At 35.8% G+C, this 17,219-nt stretch overlaps 1 protein-coding gene across 1 annotated transcript in view; it reads right to left on the bottom strand.

Annotated features, from left to right (window-relative positions):
• ZNF804B (zinc finger protein 804B) overlaps window positions 1-17,219 on the bottom strand; it is a 481,081-nt gene that overhangs the window by 89,272 nt on the left and 374,590 nt on the right. Inside the window, exon 2 of the mRNA XM_046669150.1 lies at window positions 8,338-8,481. Within this exon, the coding sequence (XP_046525106.1) occupies window positions 8,338-8,481 (144 nt within the window). The remainder of the gene's footprint in view (window positions 1-8,337; window positions 8,482-17,219) is intronic.

Here is a 17,219-nt window from a genome sequence, read left to right as displayed (position 1 = left end):
TTAATGTCTTCAGTGAAACTTCTAATTAAAATTCTATTCACCCCACATCACTCACTATACACTGTACTCCTGTATTTTCCTACATAACAAGTAGATTATCTGGTGTCCTATATAGTTTCTTATTTTATATCTTCATTTTCTGTTTTCCCACTCTGACTATAATGTCATTTCCACAAGGGTAGAGATGATTGGTTGGTTTCTTACTGTATCTCCAGTATTTGGGACAGTACCTGGCACATAGCAGGTACAAAATAAATACTTGTTGCGAGAAGAAATAATGAAAAGTCTACAAGTTTCCAGAAAGAAAGGATTAGGAATCAAAATGATCTATAACTTTTCACAAGCAGCACTAAAATCTGAAACCCAGTTGAAAAATAAATCAAGTGTGAGGATAGAACAAACACACTTACATTTACTGATAGACAAGTTCCCTCAAATTTTACCTTGTGTGTACCCTTTCTTAGGAAGCTTCTGGAGAGTAGGGTCCACCAAAAGGAGGAAATAAAATAAGATATAGGATGTCATGAGATCAAGGAAATAAGGCAGACAAGCAAAAACATTCACAGGATGATAGTGAAAAGGAGTCCCAGAACAAGAGCTGTGTGGCAGGCCTGACAGGCAAACTGCCCAGATGTGAGCACAGAGATGGAGGCCTCCACCAGAGGAGTCTCTACAGAAAGGGAGGGAGGAAAAACCAGAACTGACCTATTATTTCATTTATCTGATGGTTTGTAATGAGACTTATTTTTATATATGGTGAATGACTCAAGAGTGAATTAATAATAGGCAGTGGTACAAAGTTCAGCAAATATAAGTGCTAGGCAATTTCTAAGTTCAGGAAAAAATTAAAAATATAAAAAATTTTTACAAGAAAAAAGTGTAATTAATCATAAATTTATCATAGTATCTTATGAGGTTCGGATGCAAAAATATTTGTCACAATAATATGAATTCTAAGTATTGACAACCCCATAAAATATAGATCTCTATGGATTGACAGGACGTAAATGAAAACATATGAAGGTAGAATAATGTAATTACATTTTATGTTTATGTTTTAATATGAAAGTTTATAATTTGATAAGTGTTTAGAAACTTATTTGAAACGATATAGAACAAATTTTTGTTAATTTCACTCATTGTTCCATATTTCTGTATTCCAGAATTTTTAATATAAACAAGAATCCAAACATTCTTTTTAAGAATTAAATTCTGTATAAAACAGAGATCCAAAACATAATTTGAATTTTTACCTATTATTCAGTTTATGTGCATCATAATTTAGCTACACCTTTTTCATCGTATGTTTAGATTGCTCCCAGCATTTTTCTACTTTAACATCTTTATACATAAATCTTTGGAATTCATTTCATTAGTTTTCTAAAATATATGCCAGCTGGAATTGTTGATGGAAAAATTCACATTTTAAGGCTTTTGATAAATAATCCAAAGCTGAGCATCAAAAGATCAAAACAATGTATATCTTCACAAGCAATGTTTAACAGTGTCTATTTTCTCATGTCTTGTCAACACTGGGTAGTATAATTCTTTTTTCACATTTGATAACCTATTTAAAAAACTTTTCAAGTTTGTATTTAGTTGATTACTCGTGATGTAGACAATGAGTTCATCTTTCGTAAGCCACCGACAATCTTCTGAATGCATCCTTCTCACTTCTCCCTGTCACTGCTATGAAAACTCCTCCCATCTCTCTTGGGCTCTTAGCCTTCCATCGGACCACAGAGCCAGCTTCTCCAACTTGTATGCCAACCCTTAAAGTGCTTTTGGAATTATTTTTCTAAATAACAAATCTGATCATATCACTTGCTTGCTTAAAAGACCTTGAAGACTAGCAATTTCCTATAGAGTGAAGTCTAAAATTCTTAGAGTGGCACACGACATTAGCATTAATATGAGCTCAAGTATTTTTTTAAATTATACAAATATGTCTTCATGACAGCCTTTACTCAATAATTCTAAAAAAAACTTGAAATTAAGGACCCCATCTTTTTTACTATAGTTTTCAACTTAAGAAATTGTTAATCAATGATGGATAAATATACTGATGTGGAACAGAGTGGCATGGCCAACTCTAGAAACTCATTTATTCAGCTACTCATTCATTCCTAAAATATCTATTGATTTATTACTGTGTGCCAGATGCTGCTGTACATTCTAGGAATACAGAGATACATGGTCAAGTGAATCAACAGTGCCCTGCTCTTCTCTTTGTGGAGTCAAAGGCAGGGAAGGGGATGGAGAAGGAAAAAATTCAAAAAATAAGCAAAAAAATTTTTTTACAGAATAATAAGCAATGGTGTGAGAATATATCAACTCCCTGAAAAAAATCAAACAAAATATAAGATCTTTGTGGATCTCCCACCATGACCGATTTCAAGCTACCAGTGGTTTAAGAACCAGCTCACAGAATTCTTGAATATTGTACAGTTGGCTCTAGAGAGCCAATACAAGTTGACTCCAATCACCACTGATAGTGCCAACAGGATACGAGGATTTGGAAAACTGGCAACTGACTACCTGAGTTAGTGTGCAAAAGAAACGTCCTGCAGAAGAGGTGATATTGAGCTAAGGCACATATAAGAGAAAATCAGAAAGTTAAAGTTCACATGGATGAACATTACAGAGAGAGCTATTGCAAGTGCCCTACGGCAGGAGAGCACTGGCACATCTGAGAGACAGAAAGCCAGAATGTAGATTTTTAATTTATTTGTCAGTTGGGAGACAACCCTGAGATCAAAGTCTCTTAGCCAGGGTGAAACAGTATTTTAGGAGAGTTGAGTTAGATCAGCTTTTGTTCTTTGTATTTCTTTGCTAATAGAGGTTCTAATTACTTCTGGGTGATTCTAGGGAAAAAAAAAAAATATATATATATATATATATATAATCTACCAGAAATCTGGGTTTATAGAATGCAAAATATAGCAAGAGATAAGTATTATGCTATTTTGCCAACATTTATGGTCTTGAGAGAGTTTATTTCAGACACTCCAGTCTGTATTTCTTCAATCTTGCTGACCCTACGAATCAACTCAACTTTGAAATTTTGTTGCCGCATTAAGAGAACTAGTAGCTTAACATACTATGCTAAAATATATCATTGGGCCAATATGGGCAGTATTTGGATAAAATATAAATTAAATTGTAAGGACAAAGCAAGAGATAATTTGATTGAATTCATTTGGTGGTTTTTAGAAGTCTTTTCCTACTAGAGTCAAGATGACAAAGACAGTTTCGTTATTTTATCCTGAGCAGGCAGAGGTAGGGAGAATCCAAAACAATATTTTGAGAAAGAATCAGCTGGAGTTTAAATCCAGGCTTGATAAGTGAACAGCTCCTCCTGAGTGAAAAATAAATCCTGTTGCGAAGCAAACGAAGATTAGGAGGATTAAGCGTCACATGTGGAGGATCTGAAAGTGGATTTGTTTTTTATTATTGAAGACATTTTCATGGGCTAATTGCGTGGGGATTTGGCTCATTTGTTTTTTTCTAAATTGAGATGAGCCCGGATGTCTCTGGGACAGGAGAGACTTCTTCTTCTTGCAAGGATGTGTATTATCTGTTCCGGTATTGCACATTTGCAGCTACCAGCCTTGAGAAAGGGATTATGACTTATAGGTAGTCTCACAAGGAATTAATTGTTACTGACATGTTAGCTATATTAACAGTTACAGTACCGTCTTTATTCAAGAGATTGTAATTTGTATACACATTCAAATTGCTTTATTAGTAATGCTCAACATTTACACAGAATTATAAGTAGTTCAGGGCAACAGCTTAAAACAATTGAGTTATTTCCAAACCATGAGTTTATATATAGAACGAGGTTGTCAAAGTTAGAAACTTGTTTTTTCCCTGTTGAAGAAATGCAAAAGAATTCAGGTTTGTTACTGATAAGTTTTCTGTACAAATAATACCTAAGAAAAGTATCCTAATTTTTATCAAACTATAGAAAAAATATTATTAAAGGTCCTATGGAATTAATTTAAAGCTGTGAATCTCAGACTACTTTACTTTATTCTTTAAAGTTATGTGTTGATTTATCTTTCTAGGATTCCAATAAACCTATGAATAATATAAACTTTGCAATAAAATAAATTAAACACATGATACTGCTATTCAGATACAAGACAATATAAAAGCTTAGAATTCACTTATTAGATCAAGGATCTTGAGTAATTATAAAGGAGAGAATGAAAAGCAGAGAGAATTCAGATTACTTTGATTCTAGTTCCAATTATTGAGTAATAGAGAAAATTGTAAAATATTGAGTAAAAATCTGTTCTTTTGTTGAGCAATACAATTAATTCCATGTGAATTTGGATTCACTTCTAAGTGTACTAAAAAGACCATATTGTTGGAAGTTCAACAGAAGAGGCCAGATATTTCTTCTGAATCCACATGGAAAATAAAATTAAGGCAACTGTTCCTATTACTTAGGCCAAAAAATGCTGTCTGCCAAATCCCCACCACCATCATTACAATCATCATCACAATCAAGAGCCCTTACTGAATCAAGACGTATTTAGCTTTGGAATTTGAAAAGAAAAAGACTTTTGCATATTTTACCTTAGTGCATACTTTTTCTGTACATAAAATTCAGCTTCATTTAAAATTCAGGTGATTTTCAAAATATTTTGGGTCCAAGTAAATTTTTAGATGGAATTATTTCAACATTATCCAAGAAAGCAGTCTTACAAGACCTACAGCAAATGTAATCATCCCGATGTTTCCCAAAGTGGGCAGCATGTACAAAATTGTGCACAATATTAATAGACCTTGATCAGAAGGAATTTGAAAAATACTGTTAAATTAGCTTACCGTGAGGTCTCAGCTCTTTTAATATCCAGATATAAGTTGTCAACCTATGCTTTAGATATGCAGAAGCATATGTTGAAATACAGCCACAAGATGGGAGGCCATCCCAGGCAGAGAGAAGATTATGAGCCAAGAAGAGCAGGTGGGAAAGCATAAGGCATATTTTGAGAAACTGTAGGAAAATTCTGGAGTTGCAGGAGATAAATCTGGAAATGGAGGCAAAAGCCAGACTGTGGAGGTTTTGAATGACAGACTAAGTAGTTCAGACTCTTTTAAAAGTCAGTCATCATCCATTGAAGATTTCAAGTGGAGGAGTGATAGTATAAATGCAGTTATTTGGGAAGATTAATCTGACCATAAATAGATAGTTTGGTCTGCAGCAGGGAAAATACTGGAGGCAGCGTGTCCAGTTAGAAAGCCCTGGCAAAGATTCAAGAGTGAGACTAAATATGAATGGTGAAAAGTGCAAAATGAAGAATGAGAATAAGATACATTGCAAAACAAGAATGAGAGGAATGAGATACAGTTTCAAAGATTTTTAAAGAGCTCCCCAGGAGAGTCATGGTGACTTTAGTGGCCATAGGGAATCTTTTGCAGCTTCTCTCCTTATAGGTCATGCTTTCTAATTTCCCCCATGCCTTGATATAGGTTTTCTACCATATAGGACCTGCCATTCCTGACTACATGGTTAATTTCTATTCATTCTTAAAGAATTTCAGTTCATTTCTCATCTCTTCTTTCTTAAATCAGTTTTGTATTCTCTCTTAGTATCTAGGTATACAATTTCTACAGTGCTTAAATCAATATATTTTAAAGATTTATTGATGTGTCTATCTCTCTAATTAGATTATAGTTTCCTTGAAGCTGGGATCAAATTCCATTTTCCACAACTAGCACAGCAGCACACAGTAGAAACTCAATCAGCATTTGATGAATGGAGCATGCCTAGGAATTTTAGAATGCTGGTAAGCCTAAAGAAAAACAGAAATGGGCACATAGATGGCATGGAAGGATTGAGGAAAGGTTGTCTTATCATGTTGAAAAGCTAATGGAAATAAGATTGAAGAAAGTGACAAAGAGGGAAACGAATAGGGCAGAATCCCAAAGTACAAGGGAGGCTGTGGCACGCAGATCAGCCGTGGACAATTCACCTCCTGGTACTCCAAGACTTTCTACACTTTTCAAAAGATGCCTCATCCTCTTCCATTTCCTCACATTAGCAACTTGTGTTTCCACAGTCAAGAATGCTATCCTATCTTGAGCTTCTATTTCAACACCTACTCATGCATGTTTAAAGGACGGATCAAATGTCCCTATCCCATGAAACCTTCCGTGGTTACTTGTTTCTCTGAATTCCCAGAGTGATTTTTTTCTTAATATGCAGCCTGAAGACCACCTATATAAAATCCTCTTTGGGTGATGCTTATGTGAAGTTTCTCTTTATAGTCATATTCCATCTAATAAATGACAAAAGAATGACAGAATTAGAATCATCATTTTACAACTCCAAATGAAGTAATGGATTTAAGCAAATGATCATTTATGGCTACAAAAACCATTAGTGGAAAAAAGTTGATGGGATATTTAATGATGGATGGATCTAAGTGATAAGTACCTAAATCTACTGATGGAAATAAAGTCTCAAAAATAAAGGCAACCAGATATCTTATGCCTCTTATAGAAGGACACAATATGTCCTATAATATATTTTTCCCAAGAAAAAAATATGAACCTGCGTTTGACTAGATCTCTATCTGTAACAATCATTTTAAAGGAAATACAGATGACAGAGGAAATGTGAAAAGACAACACTGGGCTACATTCAGAAAAATCCCAAATGTGTGAAACAACCCAATTTTTTCAACACATAAATTGCAAGGAGTAAAATTAAAGGGGGAGTGGAAAACCTATAGTTTAAATATCTATTAAAAGAAACTTAAAGACATGTCAACCAAAAGTGTGAATATTTTTGGATGCTGATTTCAACAAACCCAAATTTATGTCATTTATGAGACAACTAAGGAAACAAGACCATTAACTGACATTAAGATATTACTGTTAACTTTTAGGTATGATAATGGCTATGTTGTTTAAGTATAGTTATGTATCTCAAAATACTTTCAGATTAAATGATAGGATGTCTGGAATTTGCGTCAAAATAATGCACATTGATGGCAGAGGCAGGGGTTGGGGGTGAGTGGTGGTGGTATAAATGAAACAAGATTGATTGATGTTGGAGTTGGGTGGTAGGCACATAGTTCATTTTTGTAGATGTTTGAAAAACTCCATTTTATATCACTTTGAAATGCAAGTTCTTGGGCTCCGTCTCAGAACTATTGGATTAGACTACCTGAAGGAGAGTCTGGAAATCTGCACTATTAACAAGTTCCGAAGTGAAGTGATTATTATGCACACTAAAGATTTGGGAGTCACAGTCCTAAAACAATGTATCCCCTTGTTCTTGCTCTTGTCAGAGAAATACAGTCAATTATACACATGCCATATCTCTAAAGATAGAAACTGTATCTTGCATCTCCCAAGGAGATATATTTTGTATGTACTCAATAAATATTAGTGATGTTAGTCAAAATATTTATTGTTGTTCACTGAATAAATATTTTAGTTCTAGATTATATAAGACTATCCACATATTCCAAGATACCAGGTCTATTTGGCATCAGCAGCATACACCTTCTCACAGCTGTTAGCAGTAATCCTCTGGCCACATGGAATTTCCTTTTTAGTGCTATTTAACAGTCCTAATTCCTAAATGGCCAATATTTCAATATTTGCATCAAGAATAAAATCCAAAAGAATGAGAACAATAGCCTCCTCTTTCACAGACAGATGAAAATAGAGAATATCAGCAACCATGTATAGAGCATCTAACTTATCATATATATATATATATACATACATACACACAACCTTTTAAGAAAAGGAAATGAAATGTTTCCACCTGCTATTATCCCTCAACCTTGCCTTTCTGAGTTTTTGTGTCTTTGTTTGTTTCTTTGCAATGGTTCATTATTTAGTAACCCCTTTGCCTCTGCTAAGAGGGTATTCTTGGGAAAAGGTAACCCTTGCTGAGAATTGTTTTCCTGAAGACCTAGTATTCCCTGTACCTTGGGACTCTTGAAAGAAGTCTATAAGAGATTCTGTCCTAGCGCCGGTTCAGTGTTCTAATTCTGACACTAACTAGATAGGTGGTTTTGAATACGACATTATTTTGACTGGGTCTTGGTTTCCTCATACAATAACTCTAAAATAAACATGAGTCTATTCTTAGGTCATCTCTAAGTTCTCCTACAGTTTTATGCTACTTCTATGAAAAAATATTTCACCTAACACTTAAACAGAAAACACAATCTTTCAAGAAAAAAAGATATAAAATTGTTCCACTTCGGCATCTTAGATGACAATAAATAAGACCGAATGCATACTTTCTGTTCCAAAGGTATAAATCCAGGAATATGAAGGATTTTTCCCACTTGGGCTTACCTGCTTATGAGCATGATCATAAGAATTAATATGATTGTCAAACTCTTGGTGTTTGTGATACTGCTTGTCACATAATTCACAGTAAAAGTTTGCCTTTACGTCTTCCAGGGCCTTTGATGTGGACTTCTCCTTTTCTGGAAAATCCTTTTAAAAAGAAAGAGGCAAAAATATTGGTTATATTTCTCTCTAATAGTGTAACTAGATCTCATATTAATCAAGTTGGTATTTAATTTTATTGTGACTGAAAGAACATGTTTAGGCTGATTATTTTTTTTGAAATTCATAGCACTATGAAAGTACCTTTCAGCTCAGCTTTATCCCTAAGTTATCAATAAACATGTAATGAACTAGTCCCAAGGAGCCCCCAGCAGCAGCCTGGTCGTTACTCATCCTTCTTCTTCCTAGTTTGTGGTTCTGCTGACCCATCTAACTGGAGTGCTCACCACCGTTTCCTCTGCCTGTCCAAGGACCCATCTCACACACAAGGCCTCTCGACTATAATATGTCACCGGGATGTGATTACATTGTTTTATATCATTCACCTACTGCTGCATGTAGTTTTGCCTCACTGAGATCATTGTGGGGACTTGCTATTCCCTGCACATGATGACTTTTCCCACCTTGTTAAATTGGTGAACTCATAATCCTTTCCCAACACCCAGCTCTTTGTCCCCTCTGGGAAGCCTTTTCCATGACTTTTCCAGGAGGAGAAAGCCTCCGTTACGTTGCTTATTACCAAGCACATCTATGATCATTCCTACTTTGTTTCCTTCACAGAAATTTCTTCCTTGGCTATTACCTTTTACATTTTTGTGGGCCATACAATTCCATCTTTAGCTAACTGATTTATTCACTCCACACATTCTCCCTGGGTGACCCCCATTCACACTATAGCTAGAGCCTTATTTATCCATAATCTCTAACTCCAGCCTAAGCTTCTTCCACAGGCATCAGTTCCTGCTAGAATTGCCAATAGGTTTATCACATATTTTTCAAAATTATTACCCTTACAAGTTTGACTATGCTCTGTCTCAAACAGAGTTCTGGCCATATCGCTCCTCTGCTTAAAATTCTCTTGAATCCTCTTATTGCTTATAGGATAATAGTGAAAAATACTTACTAAGAATAAACTATGTGCCAGGTGTTAGGCTAAGTATGTGAATTCTCTTGTTTGTTCCTCATAACAACCCTATAAAAATAAGTTCTATTTAAATCTAGTTTTACAGATGTATCTACCAGCACTTAGAGAGAGATCACACACTCGTGGTCACTGAGTTAGAACGTGGAGAAGGGATTTGAATTCAAATAACCTATGCCCAGCTCCCTTGTTAATAAACAGCTGTGCTTTACAATCTCCCTTTAATGCCAATCCACTTAATATATCATACAAGCTCCTTTCTACCTCTTCAGTGTCATCTTGTATCAATCCATGCTCCCATATAACCCTCTTTAATTCTATTACCAGACACGCCACATGATATTAAATGATCTGTTTTCATGTCTATTTCTTCCATAAATCCTTTGAAGGCAGAACTGTTTTAGTCATTTTTATGTCCACAATGCCAAACATTGTCTAGCCCAGAATAGATGCCTATATAATATGCATTACATAAATTAATGGCTAATGGTGGCTTAGATATTCATGCCCCTTCTTATTTTGCAAGTTCCTCTCTATTATCCCAATACCTAAATAAAAGAATGACTGGCACACAAAAGATACAAAATAAATATGTACAAAAAATGGATGAACAAAATAAAGAATGGATTTTAGCTTTGTTTCTCCAAAATGATTAATGCTCTATAAAAAGAAATCAGGCCATAAACTTAAATCATAGGGGCATCAACACCCAGACAAGAAAGCAAGCACAGGGAATTTAGGTAGATTCTCGCAGGTTGGGTGAAGTGATGAAGCAGTTCATTTAGACATGGAAACATTCAAGTCCAAATATAAGAGGCTAACACACATGGCAAAAAGCAGAAAGAAGATGAGTACCATTAATAAACGGCAAAACTAGACCAAATATCTGGATTGCCTATCTAAAAGAGTTGAGTAGGAGTTTGGTTACATTCCACACTAGTGGGGTACATAGAAGCTACTGGAAAGGATGTATCCAGTAATGAGAATGTGGACTCTGATTTCAGGACAAAAATCCAGTTGCTCAAACTACTGAGAGAATGGCCTGCTAATGTAGTCACTTGAGAATTGAGGCAGCCATACAGCTTGAAGGTAGAGCTAAATCTTTTGATTTAGTAGGCTTAGAATCAGGGGAAACTGTTATTTCTCATCAAATCTTTCTCATTAGGATTTTTTCCATGCCCTTTCTTAGTATAATTTCAGGGACTGGAATGGAACTAGAGACTACTTTGGTTTACCCATAGTTTTTACTTTGTTATGATACTGGAACCACAGCCTTAGAAAAACTGACTTTGTGTCCTGGATATTGAGAACTCTGCCTCAGCACTTGAAAAGGCCTCAACTTCATTAACTAAGAGTGTGGTGGGGGAGGCAACTGAGAATTCAGGGTGAATCTGTGGTTAAAATGTATTTTCATATTATTCCAGATTGTGTAGAGGACTTTATGACAATAGCTCAATGGCCAGGAGTGAAGTTTCTATAGTTACATTTGGTGTCTTTATCTAAACGTCTTTTATTTCTAAAACATCCCTTAATTATGATATTATATGGCTTTCAAAGAAAAGTGTTATAATTATAAAAATTCTACCAACATTTTAGTCACATACCATCTGTGGATTTTCACATTTTACAAAGTCATCAGACTAAATTACATCCCCCATTTTTTGCTTCACTTTTCTTTCCCTTTCCTCTAAGGGACTAATGATATTTCCCAGGGCATATCCTAATCTCCTTATTAAGAGAGGAAGAGTGCACAGGTGGACTAGAAATACCATTAGCAAAACATGCAAAGTTCACAATCCAGCATGTCTACCAAAGCCAGAAGTAAGAGCATAAACCCAACAACAAGTGACTGGGGATCATAACTGGGGAAGCTGAGACTTGAGGGTAGAAATCTCAGGCAGAGGAGAATACAAGCCAAGAGTTGGTAGGGTCAGAGGAATCATAGAGAAAACAAAGATTCCTTAAGAATCTTTGGCAAAACTTGGAAACTGAGATTAGAGCTGGAACTGACTTTTAGTAAAAGAACTATAGCCCAGCAACCCATGATTTACTCAGCGTGAAGTAGACCTGTTCTTAAGTGTGAAATTGGACTATCTATGGCAATAGAGTTGAACTGGTTCAGCAATATGTACCAGAAGGCTGAAGAGTAAGGTCTCATACTAATATGAGGTATCGTATAATCTAAACTTACCACTTAGAAGAAGATGCAACTGATGTCTAGTAGTTTCATGATTTGTATAAAATCAGAGGTTAGTAAAGCAGGGGCATACTTTTCACTATATCATGCTACCTCATCCACCCAACCATTCATCCATCCATCTAACCATACATTCATCCACCTAACCATTAAGCATTCATACATTCAAGAATCTCTTGTTAAGCAACACCTAAATGTCAATTTCTTACTGGTTCTTTCCCTCAGAATTTTACAGTCCAGTGTGGGAGAATTACCTGTAAAGAGGTAAACACTGCAAATTGCCATAGAGTGATAATCACAAGTTGCTACTGAGTTTACCTTGTTCATACTAGTTAAGAATAATTGGAAGAAAAAGTCAGGGTTTTTGTTCTCTCTTTCTCTCTTTCACACATAGCGTTAGAGACACTCTCAGCACTTAGAATTTCTTGCCTTTTTGTTGAGTGACGGGATGGTCAAATAGCCTTGAAGGGAAATTAGGGTAACATTTACTCTCTGAAATAATCACACAATCTTTTAAATATATTTAGAAATATGGCATATATTTGAAAGGAGTAAAAATAGCCACCTCTTCTCAGTATGAGTAAATTTAAAAAATAAAAAAAATGAATAGAATTCATCATATTACAGTAGATATACAAAATTTGACTTACAACTCCTTCACTGATTTGCTAGTTATTCAAATTTCTCTTTTCAAAGTTTGCCTAGAAAAGGAGACTTTGGAAGCTTATTTAACAGAAAAAAATAACATTTATGAAATGAAATAAAATTTCCTGTCAACTATTTTCAATGATTCATTAAAAGGTTGAAAATGAATTATAAATTGAATATGACAGTTATCTTAACAAGAGTCATTTTTCAAACATTAGGTATTGCCAGTGGGCATTTTATGTTGCAGCTCAGCAAGAACTCTGTAGCAATTAATTACTTTTAATAATTAATGTTTTGGGTGCAAGGAGAGAAAATGTACTTTTTCACTCCAAGAATTTTACATTCATGCATATAACAGGTGCACCTGGCAAGTATTCTTACTAGAGTAATACATTTTATTAGAAATATAGATGTTTGCTACCAAATTATTTTTGTTATTGTAATGATGATTACACACTAACCTCCACTGAGCTCTCGTTGTAAACCAGAAATCCGCTAAGTAGTTTGCAGTCCTTAACTCCCTTAATCTTTACAGTAGCCTTACGAAGTGTTATCTCTTATTATCCAGTATAAAGATATGGAAGGCAAGGCACAAACACATTTAGAAACTCACTCAATGTTGAAGAGCAGAGATTGGATTCAGACTCAGATCTGGCTGACTTCAGAGCTATTAATCACCATGCTCACGGCTGCCCCAATTACTTAGCCTTTATCCAGATGCCGCATAAGTGCAGGCTGTCTCTGCTAACTTCTTAGTAGATTTGGGATGATAAGGAGCCCCTAGCTCCCAGAGAGAGTAAGAGGACTAACTATAATTTTAAAAATCTAGGAAGCTCTTGAAGCTGAGAGATGGGCACTAGGAAAATCTAAGGTTGTAGTCTTGTTTCTATTGCTTGTGAATATGTGCCCCGATTATTGAAAAGGAAGAGATCAATTGCTGCTCTTCATAGCTCCTTGATGGCAATACGCGCTCAGAGCTTTGAGGATTGAATTCATATTCTTTACATGAAAGCTCTCATTTGAACTTTTACTGCTATGTGTAAGAGATTGCTTTAAAAATTCTAATATTCTCGGGGCTGGCCCCGTGGCCGAGTGGTTAAGTTCGCGCGCTCCGCTGCAGGCGGCCCAGTGTTTCGTTAGTTCGAATCCTGGGCGCGGACATGGCACTGCTCATCAGACCACGCTGAGGCAGCGTCCCACATGCCACAACTAGAAGAACCCACAACGAAGAATACACAACTATGTACCGGGGGGCTTTGGGGAGAAAAGGGAAAAAATAAAATCTTTAAAAAAAAAAAAAAAAAATTCTAATATTCTCTAACGTGTTCTATTATATGGGCCCCAAATAAAATTCTGCTTCAAAGAGAGTACACTTCCCCCCTCCTCTGATCAAGTGGCTGTCGCTGATTCAGAAAACTCTTTTGGTCTCCATTGTCTTCTGCATCTCTGTAACAGATTGGGTAATGGAAAACTTGCTTTAGATGGTTTTATTCATTTATTTATTTTATTTTTGTGACAGGAAAAAAGAATTAATCTTTGAAGACTGACTAGCTTGAATCTCAGCCTGTCTCTTATAGCAGTTTAAACTCTCAAGGCTTCAGTTATCTCAGTAGAAATTAAGGGAACAATGAGTAGCTTGCAGGATTGTTGTGAGTATACAATGAGATCATTTTTATAGCAGCACTTAGTACAGTGCATGGTAATAGTAGGTAATTCATGTTTGCATATTTTGTATGTGTGCGCATTGTATACATGGGACGTTAGAAACACTTAAAAATTATACCATTTTCCCAGGAGTCTACAAAGCAACTTTCATTTTCTGATGAAAATCTGAGCAGGTGAGGGGAACCCTATCTTCAACCCACAATCTCATATGAAAGCACAATTCCTGCTAGTAAATTCAAATTTGGTTTACATAATTAGAGTTTTCAGATGTTTTTATCTCAGAATAATTTTTTTAAAACTTTTGAGCTACTTAGGAATTCCACACAGTGTCAAGAGAGCATCGTATGTGCTTGATTAACATTAATATTACTAATACTGATTTTCCAAAAGATGTGACTGGCTTCTTTTATAAAAAGCACGGTCTTTGCACTCTATAGTATATAGCATGGTATGGCTACTCAGAAGAAATTCAGTAAGTATTTGTTGAATAAGTGAAACTGACTAATAAAAAAGAAGAGAATGACTTTCCTACTACATAATAGATAGCTTGGCCCACTCTGGCAATGTAAGTCATATCATGGTTGAAATAATGGTAGAATAAGTAGATGAGTATGATTCTAAACATATGGAGCTTTTATAACAGCTTTTTTCTTTGAATGTAGATTTGAGGTCTAAGGAGCTTTTTGAAGAATTATCCTAAAGTAACAGAACGTGACAACTACATGCAGATTCACATACAGAAATACAGATTATTGACTTCCAGTGCCCTTCCCATCTTAACATAATCAATTGTTTTCCTTAAAACTTGTTGAGAATCAAGTATTGGTTTCTCAGATTTGGAACAGGACATGACCAAAATTAAGTTGTTTTCATCAATGCCCAGGTAGGTATGATGCCAGCCACCTCCTGGTTTTGCAAAAGGGCTTACCCCTCTTATTAATGATTCATTCAAGCTGCCCAGATTAGAAGATGGATACACTCACATTAAATATGTGAACTTACCTCTTGGTGACATGCTTTGGGGACATCTCAGCATCATTTCTAATTTGGAAAGAGTGACAAATTTCTGACTTACTAGCAAGATGCCAGAGTGATGATTGCATTTCTGTTCATGAAGCAACAAAGAAATATTTAAAATTTTCTCCTATAACTGTTTATTTTGGAGAACCTTCCTAATTAGCTACATTTGAACAGAAATTATTTTTGAAAAACACATGCATTTCTATTACAACCGCTGTTCATTCTACACCATCAACTTCTTCTTCCTCAGCATAATTAATATACAGTTCTTCTACCAGAAAAACACTTTAGAAAGTATGTAATGCAGTCCCAGGTGCACTGTAAAATAATCATAACGATAGCTATTGCTTTACTGCTTAATTATGCTTGTCCACCATGAAGGGAAAAAGAGGCAGATATAATTTCTAGGTTGTTTATCTATCAGATACAGATGCTGCACTGCACAAGTTTGTAAAGGTCATAGACTGGTTACAGAGTTGGGATATTTTTCTTTTTTTTTTTTTAACGACCAGTGAAATAGTAAAACCAGTGAGCCTTACTGGACACCCAATAATATTAGCCTACCAAGATGCCAGTACCACCAATCTCTAATAGAAAACATTTCAGCCCTCAGCCGTAAAACCAGGCAATATCCTTGGGTGGAGGAGAAAAAGAAAGGGCATGAAAAGATACGTAAAATTACCCAGGGTTGGGAAGCGGCTGAATCCATTAAACAGCAGTCCTTGGCCTAGAGGTCATGCCCAGAAAACACGCATTCATGAATGCGTGAATGAATAAGTGTAGTGAATGAAGGAAGGAATACATTTGATTTCTTTCTGACTTTTTGCCCGGTTATGTATTATGCTAAATGGGAGAGAATCGGAAAGCCTGGAATAAGTATGGTTATGTCAAAACCCATATAACTGTATGACTCAAAGAGTGAACTCTGAGGTAAACTAGATAGACTTTAGCTAATAACAATGTATCAACATTGGTTCCTCAATTGTAACATACTAACCCACCACACTAATGCAAAATTTAGTAATAACAGAAACCATGTATGAAAGTAGGGGAGTATCTATAGGAACTCTCTGTACTTACTGTCCAGTTTTTCTATAAACCCAAAACTACTCTTAAAAAAATAGTCTATTACTTAGAAAAAAAGAAGTGTACAGCTAAATCACATTTTAATAGTCTTACATTTGTTGAACTCAAAGAAAAACAATGTATGTTGTGAGAATAACCTAACCCATGTTACGTAATGCATGAGGCTGAGCTCAACGCATGCCAAATGACAAATGAGAGCTCCTTTGTCTGGAGAGATCCTGAGACTCTCAAGTCCCCTCTGTCACTTTCCATGAGACAGAGAACAACCCTCTGCAATCCTTGAGAAAAGCAGGAATATTGACAGATCATATTTACAATCATTATGTCACCGACTAATTACCCTGAGGAACTCAAGGGAGGTTTTGGAAGCATTTAATTGTTTCTGCAAATTGGTTTTCTTTGTTGTTATGTTAAGAGATCCAATCGCCAACCACCCTGGACCAGACCAAGCCCCACTGCAAGAGCAGTGCCTGTGCAGAAGAGTTGAGAGATGACCTGCCTGAAATTGCCTTTTACTTCATTTTAATACTAAGATCTCCACTCCCAGGAAGAACTTAGGCCTTATTACTATAATACCTGATGCATGTGAAAGAATGTTTTCCAACTGAGCCTGTGCACCTGAGCCTGAGCCACCTTTCCCTTTGGACTATTCATTCCCCATCTGAAATAACAGGCCCCTGCTGTCCCCGCTCATGGACAGCCACAAGTTTGGAAATGATTCCATGTGGTCTCCTATTTGCTGCAAATAAAGTCTGCTTAGTGTGACAACTACTTCTGGTGAAGGCTCTGATTTCAACTCACCAGGAAGTAGACCCACTTCAGTTTCACAACAATAAGATCCACTGGAAACTCAAGGGTAAAATTTCTATATTTGAAAGAAAGATCTTTGAATGTGTCTATTGTGTGGGTGTGTAAAATATGATAAGAAAATAGGTGTTCTTCCTCCAGGCCGACAATACCGTCCCGTTCATACAAGTAGTAATTACCGCCCCTTCACTTCAGCCCACAGATATTTATCACTGTAATTAATATAGACATATTGCATTCATCTAAATTGAAAACATTGAAATGAATACATCCATTGTGCATTAGACAGGAAGTACTTTCATTTAGCCATTATTCCTGCTG

Source organism: Equus quagga, chromosome 8, assembly GCF_021613505.1.
Source record: "Equus quagga isolate Etosha38 chromosome 8, UCLA_HA_Equagga_1.0, whole genome shotgun sequence".
Lineage (NCBI taxonomy): Eukaryota > Metazoa > Chordata > Mammalia > Perissodactyla > Equidae > Equus > Equus quagga.
This window is presented reverse-complemented; position numbering and strand designations above follow the sequence as displayed.